The sequence below is a fragment of the Pristiophorus japonicus genome, chromosome 1 (assembly GCF_044704955.1).
Source record: "Pristiophorus japonicus isolate sPriJap1 chromosome 1, sPriJap1.hap1, whole genome shotgun sequence".
Classification (NCBI taxonomy): Eukaryota; Metazoa; Chordata; class Chondrichthyes; family Pristiophoridae; genus Pristiophorus; species Pristiophorus japonicus.
This window is the reverse complement of record NC_091977.1, coordinates 414885025-414909723: the sequence shown is the minus strand read 5'-3', so window position 1 is coordinate 414909723 and position 24699 is coordinate 414885025. Positions and strand designations below refer to the sequence as shown.

The 24699-nt window shown below is 44.9% G+C and overlaps 1 protein-coding gene across 1 annotated transcript in view; it reads left to right on the top strand.

Moving 5' to 3' along the window:
• xkr4 (XK related 4) overlaps positions 1 to 24699 on the top strand; it is a 489059-nt gene that overhangs the window by 311641 nt on the left and 152719 nt on the right. Inside the window, exon 2 of the mRNA XM_070875743.1 lies at positions 10231 to 10430. Coding sequence (XP_070731844.1) covers positions 10231 to 10430 — 200 coding nt within the window. The remainder of the gene's footprint in view (positions 1 to 10230; positions 10431 to 24699) is intronic.

The following is a 24699-nucleotide window of genomic DNA, read 5'->3' as shown; positions in this document are numbered from 1 at the left end:
TGTTTTTAAAGATATATTCTAACGCAGCTGCAGCAGTGGTTCGTCTATAGCTAGATAAACACATGAGTGAGAAAGGACTAGAAGGATATGTTGATGGGGTTAGGTGAAGAAGTGTAGGAGGAGGCTTGTGTAGAATATAAACACCAACATGGACCTGTTGGGCTGAATGGCCTGTTTCTGTGCTGTAAATACTATGTAGCTATGTAATCACAGGATTACTATCATTTTTATTAGTACAATTAGTTTGAAATCAGTCTCATTCGGAAGTGTCAAACTATGCAGCAAGTTATGTGGAAATCTAATAGAGATGAGAGCTACTTAAGCTGCTAACAGCAGGCACAGAAAAGCTACTCAGACACACCAGAGCTAAATATTATAACAGGGAAATAAACTGTAAAAACTGCTCACAGACACCCTATGCAAGTGTAGTGGAAGTAGAATGACTGCAGCAGTTAGGACTGTATTTTAAATAAAAGCATACTCTATTAGATGAACAATGTCAGTACTGGGGAGTGGATTAGTTCTTCATATTTGTCATCCAGCATCAGCAATGAGCACACCCAGGTCCTATAAAGCACCATTGCCTTTACTCTTAACAGCGTGCCTCAAACAGCCTTAGAACAGCACCCCTACTAAACCCGCATCCTTTCTGAGTGCCATTATACCATTTAATGCTGAATTATGAAAATGAGTGTGAATTAGAATTGCTAACACTGGTTTGGGTTGAGACTGTGCAAACGCATATCACATGGGTGTGAATTTTACACATTAGCTTTCCTGATACACAGCTTCACAAAACTGTGAGTGCATATCAAGGATTCAGGTGCTGACGTTAGCACTAAATTTTTCCAGAACTAGGCATTAAAGGTGGACATAACTGCAATGCACCATCTGTCTGCTATTCTCCTTTGTTCAGATTGCTAAGGTTACTTGAAAGAGGAGGAATAATCAGAAAATCAGTTGAAATAATTTTAAAGCCAATTCAATAGACTTTTTATACTGATCAGAATTGGAATTAGACCACTGCCGTAATCCTCAAGGCTTTTGTTTGCACATGATCTTTACATGTCGTCTCATGATCCTTCTATGCACGGCAACTTACATCTTACAATAACTCTCACAGGGAATGTGCTCGACCAATTTTCAGGAATTGGAAATGTAATTGCGTTAGTGTTATGTACGCACATGGTACTGCTCTGATATAAAAGGCCAGCCATTTTGTGAGTCAGACACTTTGGGCCTAAATAAAGCAGAGCCAAGGTAGTACATTGCTTAGTTAAACAGTACTCAGTTTGAACATTTATTGCACACATAACATTTGGTGACGAGAATACAAGAATCTTTGTTTGCAAAATGAGCACGATTGGATTTTTAGAGCGATTTGTGGAGGGAGATTGGGCAGACTTTGTGAGCCGTTTGAACCAGTACTTCGTGGTCAACAAAATGAAGGGAATCGACGATACAGATCGGCGCTGGGTCGTGTTCCTCACTGTGTGTGGTTCAAAGATCTACGGTCTGATAAAGAATCTACTCATGCCTAGTGATCCAACAGAGAAAACGTATGAGGAGTTGTGTACATTGATACGGGAGCACCTCGAGCCAGACGACGGCACCATCATCTCGAGATACAGGTTTTATACACACATTCGATCGGAGGGCCAGAGCGCGGCGAAATTCGTTGCCGACCTGAGACATCTAGCGGGACCGTGCAAGTTCGGGACGGTGTTGGCAGACATGCTGCGGGACTTCTTTGTTATCGATATCAACCACGAGGTGATCCTGCGCAAACTTCTGGCGGTGGAGGAGTTGGATTTAAAAAGGGCCATCCAGATCGCTCAATCATGTATGACGACGGACAGGAGTTTAAAGCAAATATCGGTGAAAAACCGAACCTCGGCAAGTACTGTAAATGTGATTGATTCGGCGTTCAGCAGAATGGCACATGGCAGGGCCTATCCAGCTGTGTTCACAAATGATTTGGCGTTCGGCAGAGCAGCACATGGCAGGGCCTATCCGGCTGCATTCGCGAAACCTGTGGCTGCCCAAAGTCCTCCAGAGGGAATGTATCCGACTTCTCCGTGTTGGCATTGTGGGGGAAATCATCGGCACCAGTACTGATTTAAGCAATATAGTTGCAAAGGCTGTCTGAGAGTGAGGCATCTCCAACGCAAGTGTCCACAGATGAGCAAGCGAGCTGCGACACACCACGTGGAGGATGAGAGTCAGACTAGCGCGGATCTGGATAATTAATCCGAGATGCCAGAGGAGGAAGTGTATGGACTGCACTCTTTCATAACCAAGAGTAAACCAATTTTGATTAAAGTGAAGTTTAACGGGATATCGGTATCGATGGAACTGGACACAGGGGTGAGTTAATCGATCATGAATGAGAGGGCATTTAATAAGCTGTGGGATACTAAGACTGTGAGGCCCAGGCTGAGCCCTGTTAACGCCAAGCTGTACTCGTATACCAAAGAACTGATGAAGGTGATTGGCAGTGCAGAAATTAATGTGTCGTACAACGGTGCGGTTCACAAGTTGTGGATTGTTCCAGGCAATGGCCCAACGCTGCTCGGCAGGAGCTGGTTGGAGAAAATCAGATGCGACTGGAACGACATAAAGGCGTTGTCGTCAGAGGAAGATACATGTGCCCAAGTATTGAGCAAGTTCCTCTCGCTGTTCGATCTGGGTATCGGCAACTTCACGGGAGCCAAGGTGCAGATCCACGTGGACTCAAATGCAACACCCGTCCATCATAAAGCTCGGGCAGTGCCATATATGATGAGAAGGTCAAAATTGAACTGGACAGACTCCAGCGTGAAGGGATCATATCACCAGTCAAATTTAATGAATAGGCCAGCCCCATTGTTTCTGTGCTGAAAAGTGATGGCACAGTCAGAATCTGTGGAGACTACAAGGCTACGATCAACAGGGTTTTGAAACAAGATCAGTACCCGTTACCGAAGGCTGATGACTTGTTTGCGACGCTAGCCGGAGGGAAGTCATTCATAAAACTGGACTTGACGTCGACCTATATGACGCAGGTGTTGGTCGAGATGTCGAAGAGACTTATGTGCATTAACACGCACAAAGAACTGTTTATTTACCACAGCTGCCCATTTGGAATTAGCTCGGCTGCAGCAATATTCCAGAGGAATATGGAAGGTCTACTGAAGTCCATTCCCAGAACCGTCGTGTTCCAAGATAACATCCTGATCACCGGTCATGACTCCAAGGAACATCTGAACAACCTGGAAGAGGTTTTACTGCGTTTCATTAGAGTAGGACTCAGACTTAAATGCTCGAAGTGCATCTTCATGGCACCGGAGGTCGAATTCCTCGGGAGGAAAATCGCCGCTGATGGCATCAGACTCACTGATGTGAAAACCAAAGCCATCAAGAATGCACCCAAGCCGCAGAACGTGATGGAGCTGTGTTCGTTCCTGGGTCTACTCAACTACTTTGGTAACTTCCTACCTAAATTGAGCACCTTACTTGAACCACTGCGCATGCTATTGAGAAAAGACAACAACTGGGTGTGGGGCGCATTGCAAGACAGAGCTTTCAAGAAAGCCACCAATCTGCTTTGCTCAAACAAGCTGCTGGTACATTATGACCCATGTAAACATTTAGTTTTGGATGCATCGTCATATGGAATTGGTTGCGTGTTACAACAAGCCAATAAGTCGGGGAAACTTCAACCTGCCACGTGTGCATCCAAAGGTTTGTCGAAAGCAGAAAGAGCCTACAGCATGGTAGAAAAAGAAGCTTTAGCGTGTGTGTATGGTGTTAAAAAGATGCATCAATACCTGTTCAGTCTGAGTTTCGTATTAGAGACCAATCACAAGCTGCTCATTTCGTTGTTTTCCGAGAGCAAAGGTTCATTCCACATCCAAAGGTGGGTGTTGACATTATTTGCCTATGATTATGTCATTCGTCACAGATTTGGCACAGAGAATTGTGCCGAGGCTTTGACCCGGTTGTCGTTGCCCACACCGGAGGTGGAAATACCACAACTGGCAGATTTAATGTTAAGCATGGATGTTTTTGAGAGTGAAGGTACCCCTGTCACGGCTCAACAAGTTAAGGCCTGGACCAGCCAGGACCCGATATTATCGCTGGCAAAGGGTTGCATCCTCAAAGGGATTGGTCTGCCATACCTAAGCAAATGTGTGAGGAGGCCAAACCGTACATTCGTCGCAAGGACGAACTGTCTAGTCAAGCAGATTGCATATTGTGGGGCAATCGAGTTGTAATGCCTAAGAAAGGGAGAGAGAAGTTTGTGCATTTGTTACACAGCACACATCCTGGTATAGTGATGATGAAGGCCATCGCCAGGTCCCACGTATGGTGGCCAGGAATTGATTCTGAGCTGGAAGCATGCGTACATCAGTGCAACACCTGCATGCAACTCAGCAAAGCACCAGCAGAATCGCCGTTGAGTCTGTGGTCATGGGCCATCCAAAACTTAGTCCAGGATCAATGTAGATTTTGCAGGACCCTTCCTGGGCATGATGTTTTTAGTGGTGGTGGATGCTTTTTGGAAGTGGATAGAATGCATAATCATGTCATCCAGCACATCCACGGCAACCATAGAGAATCTCAAAGTCATGTTCGCGACACATGGTCTGCCTGGCATAGTGGTGAGCGACAATGGGTCGTGCTTCACCAGTTAGGTGTTTCAGGAGTTTGTAAAACTTAACGGCATAAAACATGTAAGGTCAGCACCGTTGAAGACTGTGTCCAACGGGCAAGCAGAACATGCAATAAAAATTATCAAGCAAAGCATGAGGAGACTAACCCAAGGGTCACTGCAGACCCACTTGTCTTGCATACTGCTGAGTTACAGGACAAGACCCCACACACTCACAGGGATCTCGCCTGCTGAAATCATGATGAAAAGAGGTCTTAAGACCAAGTTATCTCTTATACACCCGGATTTAAGTAATCATGTTGAAAACAGAAGACAGAGTCAACAAGGGTACCACTATCGTGCAACTGTGTCATGCGAGATTTCTGTTAATGATCCTGTATATGTGTTGAACTATGGTCAGAGGCCCAAATGGATTGCTGCTACGATCATGGCCAAGGAGGGCAACAGAGTATTTGTTATTAAGCTCAAGAATGGGCAAACTTGCAGGAAACACATGTATCAAACAAAGCTGAGGCACACAGACGAGCCAGAGCAGTCGATGAAGAAACCATCGACGACCAACCAACCTACCAGCAGCCTTCAGTGGACTCAAAGGTCATCAGTAAAACCAGAATTTCCATCACAGACTTGTTCAATAAAAATGGACTTGCAATTTCTGACATGGTCACTGCCAGCCCCCAACAAGTCAGCCATCCAGCTATCAGCCACAACAGACTCCGTACATTCACCCAAGGCCGGAATCGAACTGAAACGGTCAACCCGGGAGCGTAAAGCACCAGACCGTCTCAACCTGTGAAAGACTGTGATAAGATCGCAGAGGAGGGTATTGTCATGTATGTACATGCTGTTTGTAGCCACCAGATGGTGTCATTGTTGGAGGCCACTGAGCAGCACGATGATGGTATAAAAGGCCAGCCATTTTAGGCCTAAATAAAGCAGAGCAAAGGTTGTACCTTGCTTCATTAAAGAGTACTCAGTTTGAACCTTTATTGTATACATAACAGTTAGTTAGTAATTGGTTACACCACAATTGTGCAGATCATTAGCTTAGTTCAGAGGCATATCTGTCAGCTGTTTTATGACCAATTATTGACAGTCTCGGGGTGGGGCCAGGAAATATAAACGAGGTCACTTTGGGGTCAAGTTGACTCTAAGATGACACAACTGGCCAATGGGAGATTGGAACCAAATTAGACCAACTGTAATCTGAAGCAGGCTGGTTTGCAGTATGCCAAGGCAACGTTGATGATTGACCAGCCAGACTGCCACTGGAGCTGAGACTCTTCCCACTCAGCTTTAGATAATCCTGCAAGCCAGTGCCCTTATGAGTAAAGTGGTGCTCATTGGACAAGCAGCAGGAAGCAAAAACAATATATGGTGTGAGGACAATGCATAAAGTGCAGACCTTCTCATTTATTATTGCATTACCTGTATTATGATTCAAGTGCTTTGGTTTTAACAATAAGAAACCCAAGCTATTAACCTGATGTAGCAGTGGATTTAAATGTGTTAAATAGGGAATTACTAGTGATACAATACATTAAAGCCCTAACGAAGTGTGTCACACAGTGGGAGGCCCTGGGTACATGCCTGTGGCTGCCTTTAAATGAATTCCTCTCAAAAATGTTATTGTTTAATTTTCAATTATCTCCCGTACTCCTCTTCTGAAAGCAGTGTCTTATTAAAAGTAGACTAATACCTTACATTTATATAGCACCTTATCAGGTAATTGAAACATTTCTAAGCGTTTTACAGAATGAGTTACTTTTCGAGTGCTGTGACTGTTGTTTAATTAGCTGGAGTACAATTCCTCAGCCACTTACGGCCCTCCAGTACCTTGCCCCATGTGTGAGCCTGGATAGTGAGCAGGCTGTTTAACTCAAAGGATCTCACAATCAGCCAGATTTTGTGCAATTGTGCCTATTTCCAGCATGGGCCACAGGAGTTTGATTAGGAATGGAAATTCTGGTAATTTTGGTTTTTTTCCTTCCACTGCCTAGACTAAGATTGGCGAACTGAGCAAAAAACTTCTGGACGTAGTCAGGTGTGTGTGACTGAAAACTGCTTCATACTGGAGTGCTCTTTATTTATTTTTAATTATTAGAGAATTTCCCATGATGCTGCTTATGATAAGTTGGATAGTATTCAGTTTTATAAGGATTGGAGCATTATACCATGTAATGCACAATATATGATTCTTTTGCAAAGGTGCAACTGTGTGCAATTAGCCTGTCTCTGTAAGGCCAAGAGGTCTAATTACTAAATATAAATATCTTATTGACACCTGTGTCCCTAGCACAGTGCCAGAATCCCCCGTCCAACTTCCCCATGCCACCTGAAATAAAAAGAGAGGCTTCACAGTCAAGCCAGTATCCTCTACCTATTTCTGCACCATCATTCTTCAAACTCATATTTGTTTCCCCTGTTCCTCCACCTATGGCTTGGCGCAATAGTGCCACCTTCCAAGGCAGATGGCAGGGTCACCAGGACTGCAGTTTGGGGTGCTGAACAGCACAAACCCAGTCACAGGGGACATATAAAGATAGGTAAGTATGAAGACAACTGACATTTAAATCAGTTTCCAGCAGGCATAAATTAATTTAGAAAATTACCATTTGTCATCAGAAGCTGTCCACATGAAAATCCTGCTCACCCAATGTGCAGATGTGTTATTTAAATCAGGCCAGACAGCAAGATAGGCTGCTGAGATCATAATTCTTTCGGTATGCATCCAAATTGCACTCGGACAGCTCTGGGAGAGGAGTATCATGCCTGACGGTCTTAACAGAGGACTGGTGATCTACTTTAAATAGAAGAGATTTTAGTGGACAGGATTTAATAAATATAAATTGTTTAATTTGCTAGTTTATTACTGGTGAGCCATGCTATGAGAGCTTTACCACTCACATATTTCATACTGTTGCTTTAATAATTCACATATGCTAAATCATGATGTTTAAGTATTCTAAAGTAAAATCTTTCCTCAATCTGTTTACACAGCTCTTCAACTGTCTTTAAGTTGGCTTCCTAATCAATAAACTATTTTGTTCAACAGAGGGCAGGTAGAAAATTATTTGGAGTTGAAATGGTAAAATATGAAACAAGGTATGCCAGGTAGACCAGCAAGAACCAGAGACAGACTACCTGTGTGTGCCATTATGTTACCAGCTACATCTGTAGACCCTGGCACACCTACCTGCAAGTGACTGAGGAGTCTCCATAGGCTCTGGGTCGGCACAAAGTTAGTTGTACATCTGCACCATCAACTGCAAGGACATCTGCAGCTGATTTAGAACATAGGATTTCATCATCATATCATCATAGGCAGTCCCTCGAAGTGAGGATGACTTGCTTCCACGCCAAAAAGGAATGAGTTCACAGGTGTTTCAATGCAGGACCTAATATTCCAGATCCCGAACTACATCTTGGAGGGTGGAAGATGCCTGTGCTTGGATTTTTTTAACGTGTGGTGGCCATTGCACACCAGCCACCACATGGGCTTGATAGAGCTAGGTCTTGGTCCAGTGGCAAGGATTACCCAAGATAAACTGGAGACCAGCTCTGCTGCACGGACCGAGCGTGCACACATATCGCAGTGTGGGCTGGCCCGTGCTGCCCCTGGGCCTTCGCCTCTTCTGGGCCCCAGACTCACGCCTCTCCTGGGCCCCGGTCCCTTCCATCGACAAATTCTTGCTGCTCATTCGCCCCTCCTGCTGTGCCTGCCCACACTGCAATCAGCGACCTGGCTTCCCAGCCGTCGTCCTCCTGCAGCAGCACGCACTGCTCCCTGCTGTGGTATGCCGCCACACGCTGCTCCCTCCAATGGCCCCGGCCTGCTGATGGTCTTGCAGGCCGGGACCATGCTGATATCCGGGCCAGGCCACCACACGCTGCTCCCTCTGATGGCCCCGGCCTGCTGATGGTCTTGCATAGGATTTACATAGGATTTACACAGCCAGTAGCAGGAAAAGATCACCAATGCCCTCAACTTTTCTGCCTTCACCTCCTATCCTGCTAGTATAGGGATCAATACAGCCAATGTGTACCACCCATAGATTTATTAACAGATGACTGGTACATTGATCAGCATGGCCAGCATTTTCATCTCTTCTCCCAATAAATAGTTACAGCTGGGCAGAGAGGATTAAAATCAACCCCACAGGCTTTTGGGCTCCAACATTTCACAAGAGCCACCTCAGCTAGTACCATTATTTTACTTACTCTTGTGCTTCAAAGTTCTTGTTAATATTTTCCGGTTTAGGGGTTTAAAAGCTGTTTGAACAGATTTAGGAAAGGTTTGACTTTAGAATGCTTAAACATCATAAATTAGCACACAGAGAGTATTAATGTGCTCAGATACTGATGCATTTTTGAAAGTAGATTGATCATTGATGGTAGCTATATTACCATCTGCCCCCATCACTTGCTCCTCTTCACATGTGCATTAGTGAGACAGGATGCTGTTAGGCGCTGTCTTGTTCTAGACCACTGACAATGCTGTCAACTGCTCTTCCAGCCCTGCAATGATATAAAAGAAACAAATGTTGCAATGCTGGCTCACCTTCAATTAGTGAGTGAGTGAGAGGGGGGACCAGAAATAAGAAATGGATGGCACTAGCCCTTGGGGAAGGCCTTAGGCTTCACATTTCCATAGTTCCTCCATATTCTTATTTCCAAAGATGTCCACGATCAACTCCTCCAAGAGAATGTAAGGCTAGTAATTCCCGAGCCCTCCTCCAGCTCAGGGCTGTTCCCTTGTATTTTCTGCTAATTTGTCATGATGCATACAATAATGTTCAAATGTTGTAAGTGGGGGGTGGGGGGGGGGGGGGGGAAACACATACAAAGTGACAAACATGTATCCGAGCTTCAACCCACCCTGTGTTTCAGTAAGTGGCCATGCATCATTAAACTAGGTTGTGGTACAGTGAACGATGTGTAAAGCCTTTGAAGATCTGTACTTCAAGGCTTTCAAATTGTCAATTGCAGCTTGAATGCGTGCCCATCAGGAGCATGGGAAAGAGCTGTAAGATTGTGTGAGGACCTGGCCTGGGACAGCACTAAATGGGCAATAAGTTCCTCAGGTTATGCCATCTACATTTGCATCTGCTTCTAAGTCATGTCGGTGGTGCACACAGCATTGAGCCTGTGTGCCTTCTGCCAGGCCTGCTGCACTGCTGTCCTGCAGGGAGAATGCTCTGGAGTGCCAAATAGGGAAACCCTTCCCCACCCACCTCATGCAGCAGCATGTCCCCTTTCTCAACTATGCTGCATTCCGATTCCTGATTCTGTATCTATTGTTGCTGTCACTGGTTTTTGACCAGCAACTTTTTTGAACCGTAAAGTATTTGAAAAAGCAAAAAATAAGTTTGAAAGATTTCCAGCTTTTGGCTTCTTTGCCCGACATACCTTTAAGTGGCTACATCCTTTTAACGAGCTGCGAATGTACTACCCTCTTCCTCTCTCTCATTCACACACAGACACATTCACACAGAAACACATATATGAAGTCAGATGTTAGATTGTTGTCTGATTTGTAACATCATGGTTTTAACTCTCTTTCTCTCTCTCTTTAGGTATTTGCGCACTATATACCTTGGCATCCGAAGCCGTCAGAGTGGGGAGCTTGACCGCTGGCGCTTTTACTGGAACATGGTGTATGAGTATGCGGATGTAAGTATGTTACATCTGCTGGCGACGTTTTTGGAAAGTGCTCCACAGCTTGTGCTGCAGCTGTGCATCGTGATTCAGAGCCATCGTTTAGAGGCGCTCCAAGGTAAGGAATGATCCATTTACAGAAGACGAGTGCTTGAAACCTGAGTTTTACCATGACTACATAACATTATGTGGTGCTCACGATCCATAAATGGGCCACGACCCATCAGTGGGTGTTGGTGTTTATCCTCCACCTGAGCAGTAGTGCTGATCCCACCTGCTCACTCTGTTCCCATATCGCGTTATTCCCCTTTCCTTCAACCACCTATCCAACCCATTCTTAAATGTTAACATGTACTTGGAATTTCCTCAGAGCTGCTCTCACTCCTCCTGCGGGTGTGCTGGAAACTCCGCTTGTGTTCGGAATTAGCGCTTCCGCCGCAGTTACGGCGGCAACTCTGAAATGTCCTGCCATGATCTCTGCTTCAGTCACTAACTCTGGCAGTGCATTCCACACCCTCGCGTAAATGACAGAATCTCAAGTGTATCAATGGGAGGCGTTTAGTCTTGCTCTCGTGCTTGTTGGAAGAAGTGTGAGAACAGTGAAAATGAGAAAAGCCGCCCTGACAGTACTGGGAATTCTAGGTGTCAGTAACCTTTCTCAGAAATACTACTGAGCTCTTTACAAAGTTGCGATAATGTCTGACAGAGCATTCCACTCCACGTCAAAATAAGTGCCTGTTCTTGACACTCTCAGTGTAGTGTAACCGAGCAGAAACAATTCGTTTTGTGGGGTGAATCAAGGATATTTTCAATGCAGTACATCGATTATTCTCCACACAGAGCCGAGCTGAAGTCACCAAAATTACTTTGAACTCTTAACAATGCTTTGATCTGGGTGATTGAGACTTAGAAGTGAAAGTCGTTAAGGGCCGTGTTCTCCTGCTCCTCACCTTGCCCTGTCGAACCAGTCAGACTCCCAGTCTCCCCTCTGGGGAGGGCACCAACATTTTTGCTGCAAAAGTGAAAATGTAACAAGATGTTGCAGTTTATTTGGAATATATTAGCAACGGTTGCACAAAGCTTCAACATTCTGCATTTGTAACCTGGGTGAAGATTGTTTTGATCAGTATGTGTAACAAAACCACAATCCCCTTCTTTATGGAATGGCTTTATAATTTACCATGCTACTATAGCATCGAACTGAAATCCAACACCCACCCTCTGCCCCAGCACAGCTACAGCTAGACAATACAGCCAATCTCTCTTATTCTTTGTGCTGTTTCTGTGTTGTAACTGCAGTGTGCTGCTAGTGGTGATGTAATCATCAGGAAGAAGCTGAGCTGCTAAAAATAGCACAGTACCACCACATTTCAGCTTCAAGTGCCAGCGCTCAGCTTTGAAAGCAAACGCTTGGTTTTGATCCAACCCAAGCAAACCAATGCAACTGGGGTCACCTAGGATTTCTGACCTAGATTTGTAGTCGTATCTACTGTGTGATTGCAGATAATTGTTTCCTCAATCCTAAGAGTTTATAAATATTGATGTTAGAACCACATACTTGGTTCTTTTGCCTGAAAAGCTACTAATGAAAGGAGTTTAAATTCAATAGTGAGTCATTTTAAAATCGTAAATCACAAACTACAAGCATATGGGTTGAATGAGAAATTAGACTGGAATATATATTGTTATAGCAGATCAAGGTGATGTCTATTTCAAAAAACATCAAAATCATTGTTAAGGACTATTAAGAATGAGAACAGTTTTGACCCTGCCTAGATGTCATTCTGAAACCTTTCTGTATTCCTTATGTGTTCCATAGAATGTGGATATAATGTGAATAATGTGTATAATGTGGATAAATGTGAGGTTATCCACTTTGGTGGTAAAAACAGAGAGACAGACTATTATCTGAATGGTGACAGATTAGGAAAAGGGGAGGTGCAACGAAACCTAGGTGTCATGGTACATCAGTCATTGAAGGTTGGCATGCAGGTACAGCAGGCGGTTAAGAAAGCAAATGGCATGTTGGCCTTCATAGCGAGGGGATTTGAGTATAGGGTCAGGGAGGTGTTGCTACAGTTGTACAGGGCCTTGGTGAGGCCACACCTGGAGTATTGTGTACAGTTTTGGTCTCCTAACTTGAGGAAGGACATTCTTGCTATTGAGGGAGTGCAGCGAAGGTTCACCAGACTGATTCCCGGGATGGCGGGACTGACATATCAAGAAAGACTGGATCAACTGGGCTTGTATTCACTGGAGTTCAGAAGAATGAGAGGGGATCTCATAGAAACGTTTACAATTCTGACGGGTTTAGACAGGTTAGATGCAGGAAGAATGTTCCCAATGTTGGGGAAGTCCAGAACCAGGGGTCACAGTCTAAGGATAAGGGGTAAGCCCTTTAGGACCAAGATGAGGAGAAACTTCTTCACCCAGAGAGTGGTGAACCTGTGGAATTTTCTACCACAGAAAGTTGTTGAGGCCAATTCACTAAACATATTCAAAAAGGAGTTAGATGTAGTCCTTACTACTAGGGGGGTCAAGGGGTATGGCGAGAAAACAGGAATGGGGTACTGAAGTTGCATGTTCAGCCATGAACTCATTGAATGGCGGTGCAGGCTCGAAGGGCTGAATGGCCTACTCCTGCACCTATTTTCTATGTTTCTATGTTTTTATGTTTATGTTATCAGAACTCATTCTTTTCCCTATTTACTCATCAGTACTGTACAGCGGACATTTCATATGATCCTTTGAGAAAGAGAAAAAAATATGCAGGTGATGTGTAAAGAACTTTGCAATGTATTTCAGTTACTTACAACAAGGCACTTGGGAGGAGGTCACCTCGTTCAAGAGATAGGTAAATCAGGGCCAATGTGATCTCCTGGGCTAGTTTCAATCAGAGTATTTTTTTTCCTTAATTGGTCTAGGTTTTTTATCTTTTCATTTTGCCTCTCCCAAGAGATCACATGGCTTTCGGGTGGCGTGGGGAATGTATATATTGTATAGCAAAAGGCATCACAATTGAGTGGGACTGGCTGGATGGATGAGTGGGTGTTTTCCTGCCTGTCATTTTCACATAATCATATTAGTTTTGGCCTTTGATTTGCTCGTCCATTAACATATGCACTACATACCATACCCATTACATACACTTCTGTTGAAACTATGGGCTCTGAAATTCCATGGAGTTAATTGTGGTGCACTTATGCCAATGGGAAATAAATTGCAACCACCTGGAGAGCTGTTTGCTTCAGAATTTTATGATTCAGCTCATTTGTGTATCCATTGTGGCAGTCATTGCAATAAATCCTGTATAAAATAGGATTCATGTTTTGGGGTACATGGCAATGGAGTGGAGCATTTAAAAAGTCAGTTCTTACTGAAGATCCCTTGGCTCAGTGAGCTGGTTGACTAGATGTCTCATGGCTGATTTTGTGCCACTTTACAAGAATGTCTAACACATGAGAATCTTGCAGAGGCAACCAAAGAAGGCAACGGGATATGAAACAGAGAAGAGATTGCCATAGTTTTGCTGAGCTTAAATTGCAAATGCTGTTGGATGAAACAGAACAAGAGAAGCGACTGAATGATGGGTGTCCATAGCAAGGAACTTGCCTAAAAAGGTCACTTATGCCATGAGGAGGGAGATGGCATTGGCATTAAGTGACAACCTGTTCACCACAATTACATTTTGAAACTATACTGGAAAAAGTGTGGTATTTCAAGGCCATTGCTTTTTATTCTTTTACCTAGTATGTTCCTAGCAGTTGATTGCAGTTACCTGGTGCACTCTCAGATTTCATTGTTGTGCATGAGAAATAGGGATACTATTGTTATGTCCCTGGTATTGTACAAGTAAATATAGGGCTGTGTGAGTCAACTCCTATAACACTCAGACTGCTAATGGAAGTGACTGATATCACTGAACCCAAGAAGGTATCTCCAGAAGACCTGAATTTGTAACAGACACTTTACAAAGAGGTGAGGATGGTATTCCTTTGGTAGTTCTGAGTGCAATGCACAACTGAAATGAGGCAGAGGAGTTCTTCAGGGGCGACTAAATGTGGAGGCAATGAGCCCGTCAAGGCTCTGGCCACACCTGCCACTATTGGGTGAGCTGCACATATCAGAAGAGTTTTGACATCACTTCATGTGCTTCTCAGGACAGGCTGCCGCAGAATTGTGCTATCTGTTGCTCAATGATCTGTGCACAACATCGGAATCAGGGACAACTCTCTCCAAAGATGTGAAGCTCACCACGGGACAAAACATTCATGCCACCACATCCTTCCAAGCCACCCCAGGCAATATCTGTCCAACGCAGCTATTTGCACTAGAAAAATGCTCTGATTGTCTCTGATAGACTCTCCATGATCACATGACTTAATTGCTGATCGGTCCACTTGAAGGATAAGACACACCCAGAAGTTTCTCTGGAATATGTAATTGGAACCGCTGAGCCCAAGTTCTGAGTGACTTTGCAAAGTGTAATTCAAGCCATTCTGTCTTCAGACCCCAGACAGAATGGAGCTCCCCCATACCAGCACAAGTTCTTGACAACCCCAGCCCAAGTTCCTGACCCCCCTCAGCCCAAGTTCCTGATTTCCCCCCAGCCTAAGTCCTTGCGCCCCCCCACCCCAGCCAAAGGTCATGCCTCCCCCAGCTGAAGTTCCTTACCCCCTCCCTGTTCCTTACCTCTCCCGCCCAGCCTAAGTGACAGAGACTGTAGATCTCGCATTGGTCTAATCAGTCACCTTAGAACTCATATCAGTGTGAAGCAAGTCATCCTCGACTCCAGGGGACTGCGTAAGAAGAAGCACAGCTCCCAGCGCAGTCAATGCAGTCGGAACAGCAAGGGTGCTTGCAGCTTGGTCAACGTGGTCGGAAGCTCGCAGCTCGGTAAAAGCGGTCAGGATCTCGCAACTCGGTCAACGCGTTCGGAACAACGCAGTCGGAACAGGGCATTACAGGCCCCACTTCCGGTTCTGGTTTTGGGTTCGAGGAGTCTCCGCATGTGAGAGGGGCGCTGGTTCGCATGCGTAGGCATTGAGAGTGGAATCTAGAGCATGCAGGCGCAGAAGGAGGCTCAAAAAACTAGTGCAAATAATCACTCTGATATCGGTCACATGTATATCAGGAGCAGCAACTGCTTTGTTTGCAAGTGATAATACTATCATCACTTTTCCTGGGGAAATGAGATACCAACTGGACTGGACACACAATATTCACCTGATGCAAGATTCCTTGATGTGCACATGGTACCCTTCTGGGGATCAGAGCCCTTCATATCAACCCTTCATGAAAAGAAAGGATTTATACTGAATATATGCCCATTTGACATCTGACCACAAAAACATCATATTTCAGGTCAGTGGTCACTTTCCATGAGGTCTTCATTGTGCAGCAGTCCACAATGCCCGCATTATTTGAAAGAGAGGAATCATTGACCAGATGGCTCTCAGGAGAACCAGTCGACGACTGCTGATCCCATTGAGAAAGCTCCGAATAATAGAGGATTACCTCAGCATGGATACCTTAGTGCTGCTGTGGCTCAGTGGGTAGCATTCTCGCCTTCCAAGTCAGAAGGTTGTAGGTTCATAATCCGACTCCAGGGACTTGACACAAAGAAATCCAGGCTGATACTCCAATGCAGCACTGCACTGTTAGAGGTGCTGTTTGCTCTCTCAGGTGGATGTAAAAGGTCCTATGGCACTATTTTGAAGAAGAGCAGGGGAGTTATCCCTGGTGTCCTTGAATAATATTTATCCCTCAATCAACATAACAAAAAACAGATTATCTGGTCATTATCACATTGCTGTGGGAGCTTGCTTGTGTGCAAATTGGCTGCTGCATTTCCTACATTACAACAGTGACTGCACTCCAAAAGTACTTCATTGGCTGTAAAGTGCTTTGAGACATCCGGTGGCTGTGAAAGGCGCTATATAAATCCAAGTCTTTCTTTCTTTAGCATCTGCATGCTGTTCATTGGCTGCCACCTTCACCTTTAAAAAAGGTGTACCTTGCAACTTAGGTACAATGCAAGAGTGTGTAAAAGGGCAATTGTTGTGTACAATATGTTAATTTGAATAGCCATAGCCTCGGACTTCCAATATGCACTCCTGATGGGCAAGGCTCCTCGCTGGAAAAGGAGTGCAGTCACTGTTGGAATGGAGGAAATGCAGCAGCCAATTTGCACACAAGCAAGTCCCACAGCAATGTGATAATGACCAGATAATCTGCTTTTTGTTATGTTGATTGAGGGATAAATATTGGCCAAGGACACCAGGGATAACTCCCCTGCTCTTCTTCCCCATAGGACCTTTTACATCCACCTGAGAGAGCAAACAGCAGCTCCAACAGTGCAGTGCTCCCTCAATATCAGCCGAAATTTCTTTGTGCTCAAGTCCCTGGAGTGGGATTTGAATCCTCAACCTTTTGACTCAAAGGTGTGAGTGCTACCCACTGAGCCACAGTGGCACTAAGGTATTCACGCTGAGCTAATCCTCTATTGTTCGGAGCTTTCTCAATGGGTAATAGTCAGCAAACTATTTGAGCATAGGGTTCTTACAGCTGAGACAATGAGTCATTACCTGACTCCCATACATGTACCCTTTCCAGCCTGTATCACTAAATAATCATAGGGTGTAGGCTGATTTTTTTTTTAATATTCCACTCCTCAAACCAGGGATGTTGCCGCTAGTTGTGGCAGCCCCACCACTGCCCCAGCTGGCATATACTAACTGTTAAAAATCGGTAAACACAGAAACATAGAAAATAGGTGCAGGAGTAGGCCATTCGGCCCTTCGAGCCTACACCACCATTCAATAAGATCATGGCTGATCATTTACCTCAATACCCCTTTCCTGCTTTCTCTCCACACCCCTTGACCCCTTTAGCCGTAAGGGCGATATCTAACTCCCCCTTGAATATATCCAATGAACTAGCATCAACAACTCTCTGCGGTAGGGAATTCCACAGGTTAACAACTCTCTGAGTGAAGAAGTTTCTCCTCATCTCAGTCCTAAATGGCTTACCCCTTATCCTTAGACTATGTCCCCTGGTTCTGGACTTCCCCAACATTGGGAACATTCTTCCTGCATCTAACCTGTCCAGACCCATCAGAATTTTATATGTTTCTATGGGATCCCCTCTCAACCTTCTAAACTTCAATGTATAAAGACCCAGTCGATCCAGTCTCTCCTCATATGTCAGTCCTGCCATCCCGGGAATCAATCTGGTGAACCTTCGCTGCACTCCCTCAATAGCAAGAACGTCTTTCTTCAGATTAGGAGACCAAAACTGAACACAATATTTCAGGTGAGGCCTCACCGAGGCCCTGTACAACTGCAGTAAGACTTCCCTGCTCCTATACTCAAATCCCCTAGCTATGAAGGCCAACAGACCAATTGCCTTCTTCACCGCCTGCTGAACCTGCATGCCAACTTTCAATGACTGATGAACCATGACACCCAGGTCTCGTTGCACCTCCCCTTTTCCTAATCTGCCACCATTCAGATAATATTCTGCCTTCGTGTTTTTGCCCCCAAATTGGATAACCTCACATTTATCCACATTATACGGCATTTGCCACGCGTTTGCCCGCTCACCTAACTTGTCCAAGTTACCCTGCAGCCTTTTAGCATCCTCCTCACAGCTCACACTGCCACCCAGCTGAGTGTCATTTGTAAACTTGGAGATATTACACTCAATTCCCTCATCCAAATCATTAATGTATATTGTAAATAGCTGGGGTCCCAGCACTGAGCCCTGTGGTACCCCACTAGTCACTGCCTGCCATTCTGAAAAGGACCCGTTTATCCCAACTCTCTGCTTCCTGTCTGCCAACCAGTTCTCTATCCACGTCAGTACATTACTCCCAATGCCATGTGCTTTAATTTTGCACACCAATCTCTTGTGTGGGATCTTGTCAAAAGCCTTTTGAACGTCCAAATACACCAGACATCCACTGGTTTTCCCTTGTCCACTCTATCAGTTACATCCTCAAAAAATTCTAGAAGATTTCTCAAGCAGGATTTCCCTTTCATAAATCCATGTTGACTTGGGCCGATCCCGTCACTGCTTTCCAAATGTGCTGCTATTTCATCTTTAATAATTGATTCCAACATTTTCCCCACTACTGATGTCAGGCTAACCGGTCTATAATTACCCCTTTTCCTCTCTCCCTCCTTGCTTAAAAAGTGGTGTTACATTAGCTACCCTCCAGCCCATAGGAACTGATCCGGAGTCGATAGACTGTTGGAAAATGATCACCAATGCATCCACTATTTCTAGGGCTACTTCCTTAAGTACTCTGGGATGCAGACTATTAGGCCCCGGGGATTTATCGGCCTTCAATCCATCAATTTCCCTAACACAATTTCTCGCCTAATAAGGATATTCTTCAGTTCCTCCTTCTCACTAGACCCACTGTTCCCTAGTACATTCGGAAGGTTATTTGTGTCTTCCTTCGTGAAGACAGAACCAAAGTACTTGTTTAACTGGTCCACCATTTCTTTGTTCCCCATTATAAATTTGGGGGCTGAAATTCACCATCCCCGAAGGGACGGATACCGCGGAGTTTGGGCGATCGACTGAAAAAATCGATCGGCCGCCGCAGTCGGGTATTTTTCCCTCCCCGAGCCATATTCAGCTCGGGGAGGATTTCAGCGGTGTTCATTTCTGCCGGAAACAGCATGGTGAAGCTGCAGTAAAGGAAGGTTTCCAGCGGTGAGCTCTGCAGTGTGCGGATCGCTGGAAATGGATTACCACAGCGAAATTCACCGAGGAAAAGGTAGGACTTTTCCCAGTAGTGCCCCCGCAAGGTTTTCGATGCGGTGCTCGAACGCGACACCGCTGGGACCCTTTGGTAGGTAAAAAGTTTTATTACTTATTATTATTATTATTTCATTTTTCAACATGCATCTGCAGTATTTATCTTTTGATATAGTTTTATTAATTATTAGTTTTTATTTCATTTTCCATGGTCTGCAGTATTTATCTCTTGATATAGTTTTATTAATTGTTTTGGCTCCATTAAACCTGCTAATTGCTGCTCAGAGGTTTGCACATACCCCTGTACTTGGTACAACTTTCAGGTCTGACTCTTTAGTGGGCTGCAGAGACCTGCTTGGCAGGTTTCACCCTGAGGATGGGAGGAGTGTTGGGAGGGCGACTCCTGGCACACCTGGTCAGAAGCAGGGTGGCATGCAGGAGAACATAAGAACATAAGAACATAAGAATTAGGAACAGGAGTAGGCCATCTAGCCCCTCGAGCCTGCTCCGCCATTCAACAAGATCATAGATGATCTGGCCGTGGACTCAGCTCCACTTACCCGCCCACTCCCCATAACCCTTAATTCCCTTATTGGTTAAAAATCTGTAAGGAATCACTGTCAGTACATTGCGGACAGGCAGCAGGCAAGGAAGGCAGCAGCCATGATTCTTTCATTCTACGCCAGACCAGTGTGCCTGCCATCTTCACCGGCCTGAATCAGGATTGCGGTTGGCTGCTTGGGAACAAGGGATATCCCCTGTGGCTGCTCACTCCTCTGCAGAACCCCAGGACTGCGCCAGAGCATCCATACAATGACGCTCATTGTGCCACCAAGTGCATCATCGAGCAGTGCATAGACATCCTTAAGTAGAGATTCCGGTTCCTGGACCGCTCTGGTGACACCTTGCAGTACTCTTCTCAACAGGTCTCTATAATCATCGTGGTCTGCTGCATGCTGCATAACCTGGCCATTATGAGGGGACAGCCATTGGAGGTTGAGCCAACAGTACCATCTGAGGAGGAGGAGGAGGATCCCTGTTGCCCCAGAGCTAGGAGGCATCGACTCATCGCCACCCTGGAAGGGCCGGGTGCAGACTGGCCAGCACCCTCCTGGGAGGGTGTGTCTTCACATATATGGAGGTGCCTGGCACCTCCCCTGCAATCTCCCTCCATGCATTATGTACTGCCTCTCTGCCAGGTCTCCCCACGTCAGGAAACAGTACTCTTCTGTCCTCCACACCGTCCATTAGTGTCTCCAGCTCCATATCAGTGAACCTGTTAGCTCTCCTTGCACCCCTTACACCAGCCATCCTTCCAAACTCCTTCCCCCCTCAAGGCCTTGCTGCAAACCCTGGTCTTTAAAAAGGCCAGGGAGCAGCTGGCTCATTAGAAACCCTTACCTGCTTGCTGAATTTCTCAGTGGTGATAATGCTCAAATTAAGACATCCACACCACTGAAAAGTCCACTTTGGAAGGGTTCTATAACACTGGAACCCATTTGTTCACTTTTGGAGCTGAATATCGGGTGGCCCAGCCACGAAAACATTTCAGCGCTAATGGCCACAAAAAGGTGGGGGGGAGCACCAGCTTTCCAGCGGTACTGAATTTTGGGGCCTTGGAATCTTCCTGGTCTTTATGCCCTAACTCCTTTACCTATTTGGATTATTTTAAAATGGACTCTTTCAACATTCAACAATTAATATGAATTCCCAGTTGTGTTTGAACAGCGATGTTATGCATAAATTGTGCTTGTCTTTCATACAAAGAAAGTAATTACCTCTCCCACATGAAAATACACTGCTGTTCTTTAATTCTATAGATAGTTGTCATTTAAAAAAATATTTTCCTTAATTTACTCGAACCAAAGAATACTTAGTGCCATTTGTGTGGAAGACTTTGTAACATTTGAAGTAATTCTTATTGTGTTTCTCTAAGAGACTGTATCAGATATGTAGTGTTACTTCACTGCAGTGAGTTGTCATTTAAAATGTCGGTGCTTTATAAAATAACAGAAAAAACCTCAGGCTATTAAATGATTTGAGGGTCCAGAGTGAAATGAGTTTTGATGGTCCCGGCCTCAACCACAAAAACTGCTGTTGATTTTGTTCATGAGTAATTTTTTCACTCAGAGAGTTATCACGATTGGGAATGCTCTACCTGAAAAGGTGGTGGAAGCTGATTCTTTACATAATTTTACAAGAGAGTTGAGGATGAGGAACTTACAGGGTTAAGGACAAAAAGCGGGGAAGTGGGACTAAGCATGACTGTTCATCTAAAGACCCAGCACAGGCATAATGTGCTGAATGGCCTCCTTCTGTGCTGTAATTTTTTATGATCTCACTTAGAAAGGTAATCTAATTCCCTATTGTGTGAATAGGAAATGTCATTCTAGTGTACTAGGGAGGTGCTTCCTGGAGTTCAGTTCATGTCAAATATGATTTTCATTCAGGAATAGTGTAGAATAGTGTAGAAAAATTGTATCATTGGCAGTAACTAGAGTTTATGCTTGGTAATTTCAGCTTTGAAAAATCATAAACTGTAAGTAACTAATATTCTATTTTAGATGTGGACAATAGGTTGCTACCATTGGATCTAGGAGATGTGACAGTGTGCAGACCTGCAGTCTAGTTTTCACCATAATTAGCCAGTGCAAACAGCAATGGCGTTGGTACCAGTTACAGACTGATCTCAACTTAGCTGTGGTACTTTCATTGCATATTGTACAGTGCCTTTCTCAGTTTAGTTAATCATAGAATTCTGTCATGGGTGGGACATTATTACAGGCAGCAATGTATGAAGTTAAAACAAATAGCACACAAATAAAGTGGTGTGCTGATTTCACACAAACATGCAGAAAAATATATATCATAGAACAGAGGCAGCTTGATAAAGTTTGATAAATCATTGTCTGTGAGGGGAATGGGCCTGGGTGTGGCAGTCAACCTTCAATGTGGATAATTTGGGTCACTAATTCCAGGCATATGAATAGCATACAAGGTTACCATCTTAAGGCTGTGAAGCAGGTAAGGGACATGGGGGTTGTAGTTCATGAAGCACAGATTGTTCATAACCAATGCTGCAAGGCTATAGAAAAAGTGAATAGCATGTAAGGATGTTAACCTAAAACAGTAATGTAAAAAACCAAAAATACAATACTTACCCAGTACAAGACCTTGTTACAACCGCATCTAGAATACTGCACCCAAGTTTAATCCCCGCATGTGCTGGGGGATATTAGGGCCCCGGAGAATATCCAGAGGAGGGCTACCAGGATAATACCAAGTCTCAGTTATCAGTATAGGTTTGGGAACTGGGTCTCCTTCTTCATTAGAGAAATGTAAACTTCACCGGTATATGACTGAGATCTTTATAATAAAAAAGGAAATAGATTCTATTCTGGTGAATAGGATAATTTAGCTGGATAAGGAGGGAAGAACTGGGGCCATATTTACTAAATACAAAATCATAGGGGGGTAATTTTAACCTAATGTGCTGGACGGGAATCCCACAGGATTGGGTGGAAAGCAGGTTTCACACCCTGCCCAATATTACTCTCCATTGACTTCAATCAGGCAGGATGTAAGACCAATGTTGTACCCGATTCCATCAGTTCCTAGACGGATGGGTTAGGTTAAAATTAGAGTTAGGTTAGTTAGTTGGAAAACGCTGATGTCAGTTAGTTTCCCACCTGTGGCAGTATGAGGCAGTGTGAGGCCACAGGGAAGCTGAACTGAAGGGATGAGAACCCTGAGGCTATACAGCAGCTTCAAAGGAAGCCCGGAGAGGGGGAAGGGTGGTGGACGCCGAGCCCCTGTGTCTGAGCGAGGGAGCGATTCTGCTGGCCAACCCTCGAGCCCGGTGAGGAGATGTTCGATCAGTGGTAGAGTGGTACTTTGAAAAAAATCTAAAATTAAAGAATTGCATTAGACTTTATTGACCAAATGTCTTCATTGAATGCTTAGCTTCCCGTTCTAAGCAAACCTATGGCGTATGCGCAGACCAAGGTGTGGTCCATACTAGGGCATCGACCTTGGGGAGAGAGAGAGGAAAGAAGGTTTGAGTGCTTTGTCCTGCTGTTTTGAGCTTCTTGCAAAGCTACAATTAAATTATGGGGGCAATATTGACAATGCCATACCTCGTGAAGGGCTTCTACATGATTGTGCTGCGGAGGAGAAGATTGATTAGACATCATTGCATGAGGAATCTCAGAGCAAGTAGGATGATGGGCAGAAGGCCATACCCACATTGGGTGTATCGAGACAGGCGTTCATACCTGCACCAGAGTGAAGCAGATTGTGTGAGAAGGCTGCGTTTCTGCAAAGAAGCTGTAACCGAGATTTGTGAGTTAGGTTACAGCTGCACTTTCATTTTATGCAACTAGATAATTCCAGGCCACAACTGGGATACATGCGGCATTTCTCAACATACAACACATATTTGCATTTGGCAGGTGACTACTGCACTATATGCCCAGAGGAATGATTACATAAAGTTCCCCATGACCGCCTAGGCAATGCGTGACAGGGCTGTGGACTTCTCCAGGATTGCTGGCTTCCCAAAGGTACAGGGCTGCATTGATTGTATCCACATCGCCTTGCGAGCACCTTTGGTGAGAGAGAGCTGGGGGGGGGCGGGGGGAGAGAGTGAGCTGGCGGGGGGCGGGGGGGGGGGGCGAGAAGTGGAGAGATACCGGGGGGGGAAGGTGGAGAGATACAGGGGGTGGGAGAGAGAGAGCGACATGGGTGGGGGCAGGAATTACAGGGGAGAGAGAGACCTTAGGGAAGACGGATCACGTTCTTCCAACCCCCTTTACATCCACACCCGATTTCTCAGAAAGCTCGGTGTATATGTTACAAGGGACATCATTGGAGCGGATGAAATCCAGAAGTCACAACACTCACTATTCACTTCAAACCCAATAAGCCTGTTAACAATCCGTGACCCACATACAATGCTCCATCGATGGTGGGGAGGCGGGGTAAGGTCATGTACTTGGACTGGGGGAGGGATGCACTTATGCTAGGGTAAGGGACTTCGGCTGATGGAGGCAGCACTTACGCTGGGGTAAGGGACTTCGGCTGATGGAGGCAGCACTTGCGCTGGGGTAAGAGACTTCTGCTGGAACTTTGGAGGCTTTTGCTGGGTTGGTAGAGATCTATCCTCTCTGGCTTCTGAAGTCAGAATGGATCGAATTACACTTTGCAAAGTCATTCAGAACTTGGGCTGGGTGGTTCCAGTTACACATCCCAGATAAACTTCCGGGTGTGACTTATCCTCCAAGGGGACCAATCAGCAATCAGGTCATGTGATAATGGAAAGCCAATCAGAGGTAATGCAACCATTTTGATCGTACAAATAATTGCATCCATAAAATAAATGGGTGTGGTAGCACTGACAGGCAGATTGAGTAAACCGACAGAATGAGTTTGTGCTAAGCGAGAAATTTAGCCTGAGAAGTTCAGGACTGAGACACAATGGGCCTGCGTCTGTGTGGTTACAATAGGTAAGTAAGAAAAATTGTTCCAAGGCTAGTACTTGTCAATAGCAGAGTAGCTGGGATTATAGAAATGGCAGGATCAGGAGCTACACTGGTGTACTGTATGGTATGATGTAGAGT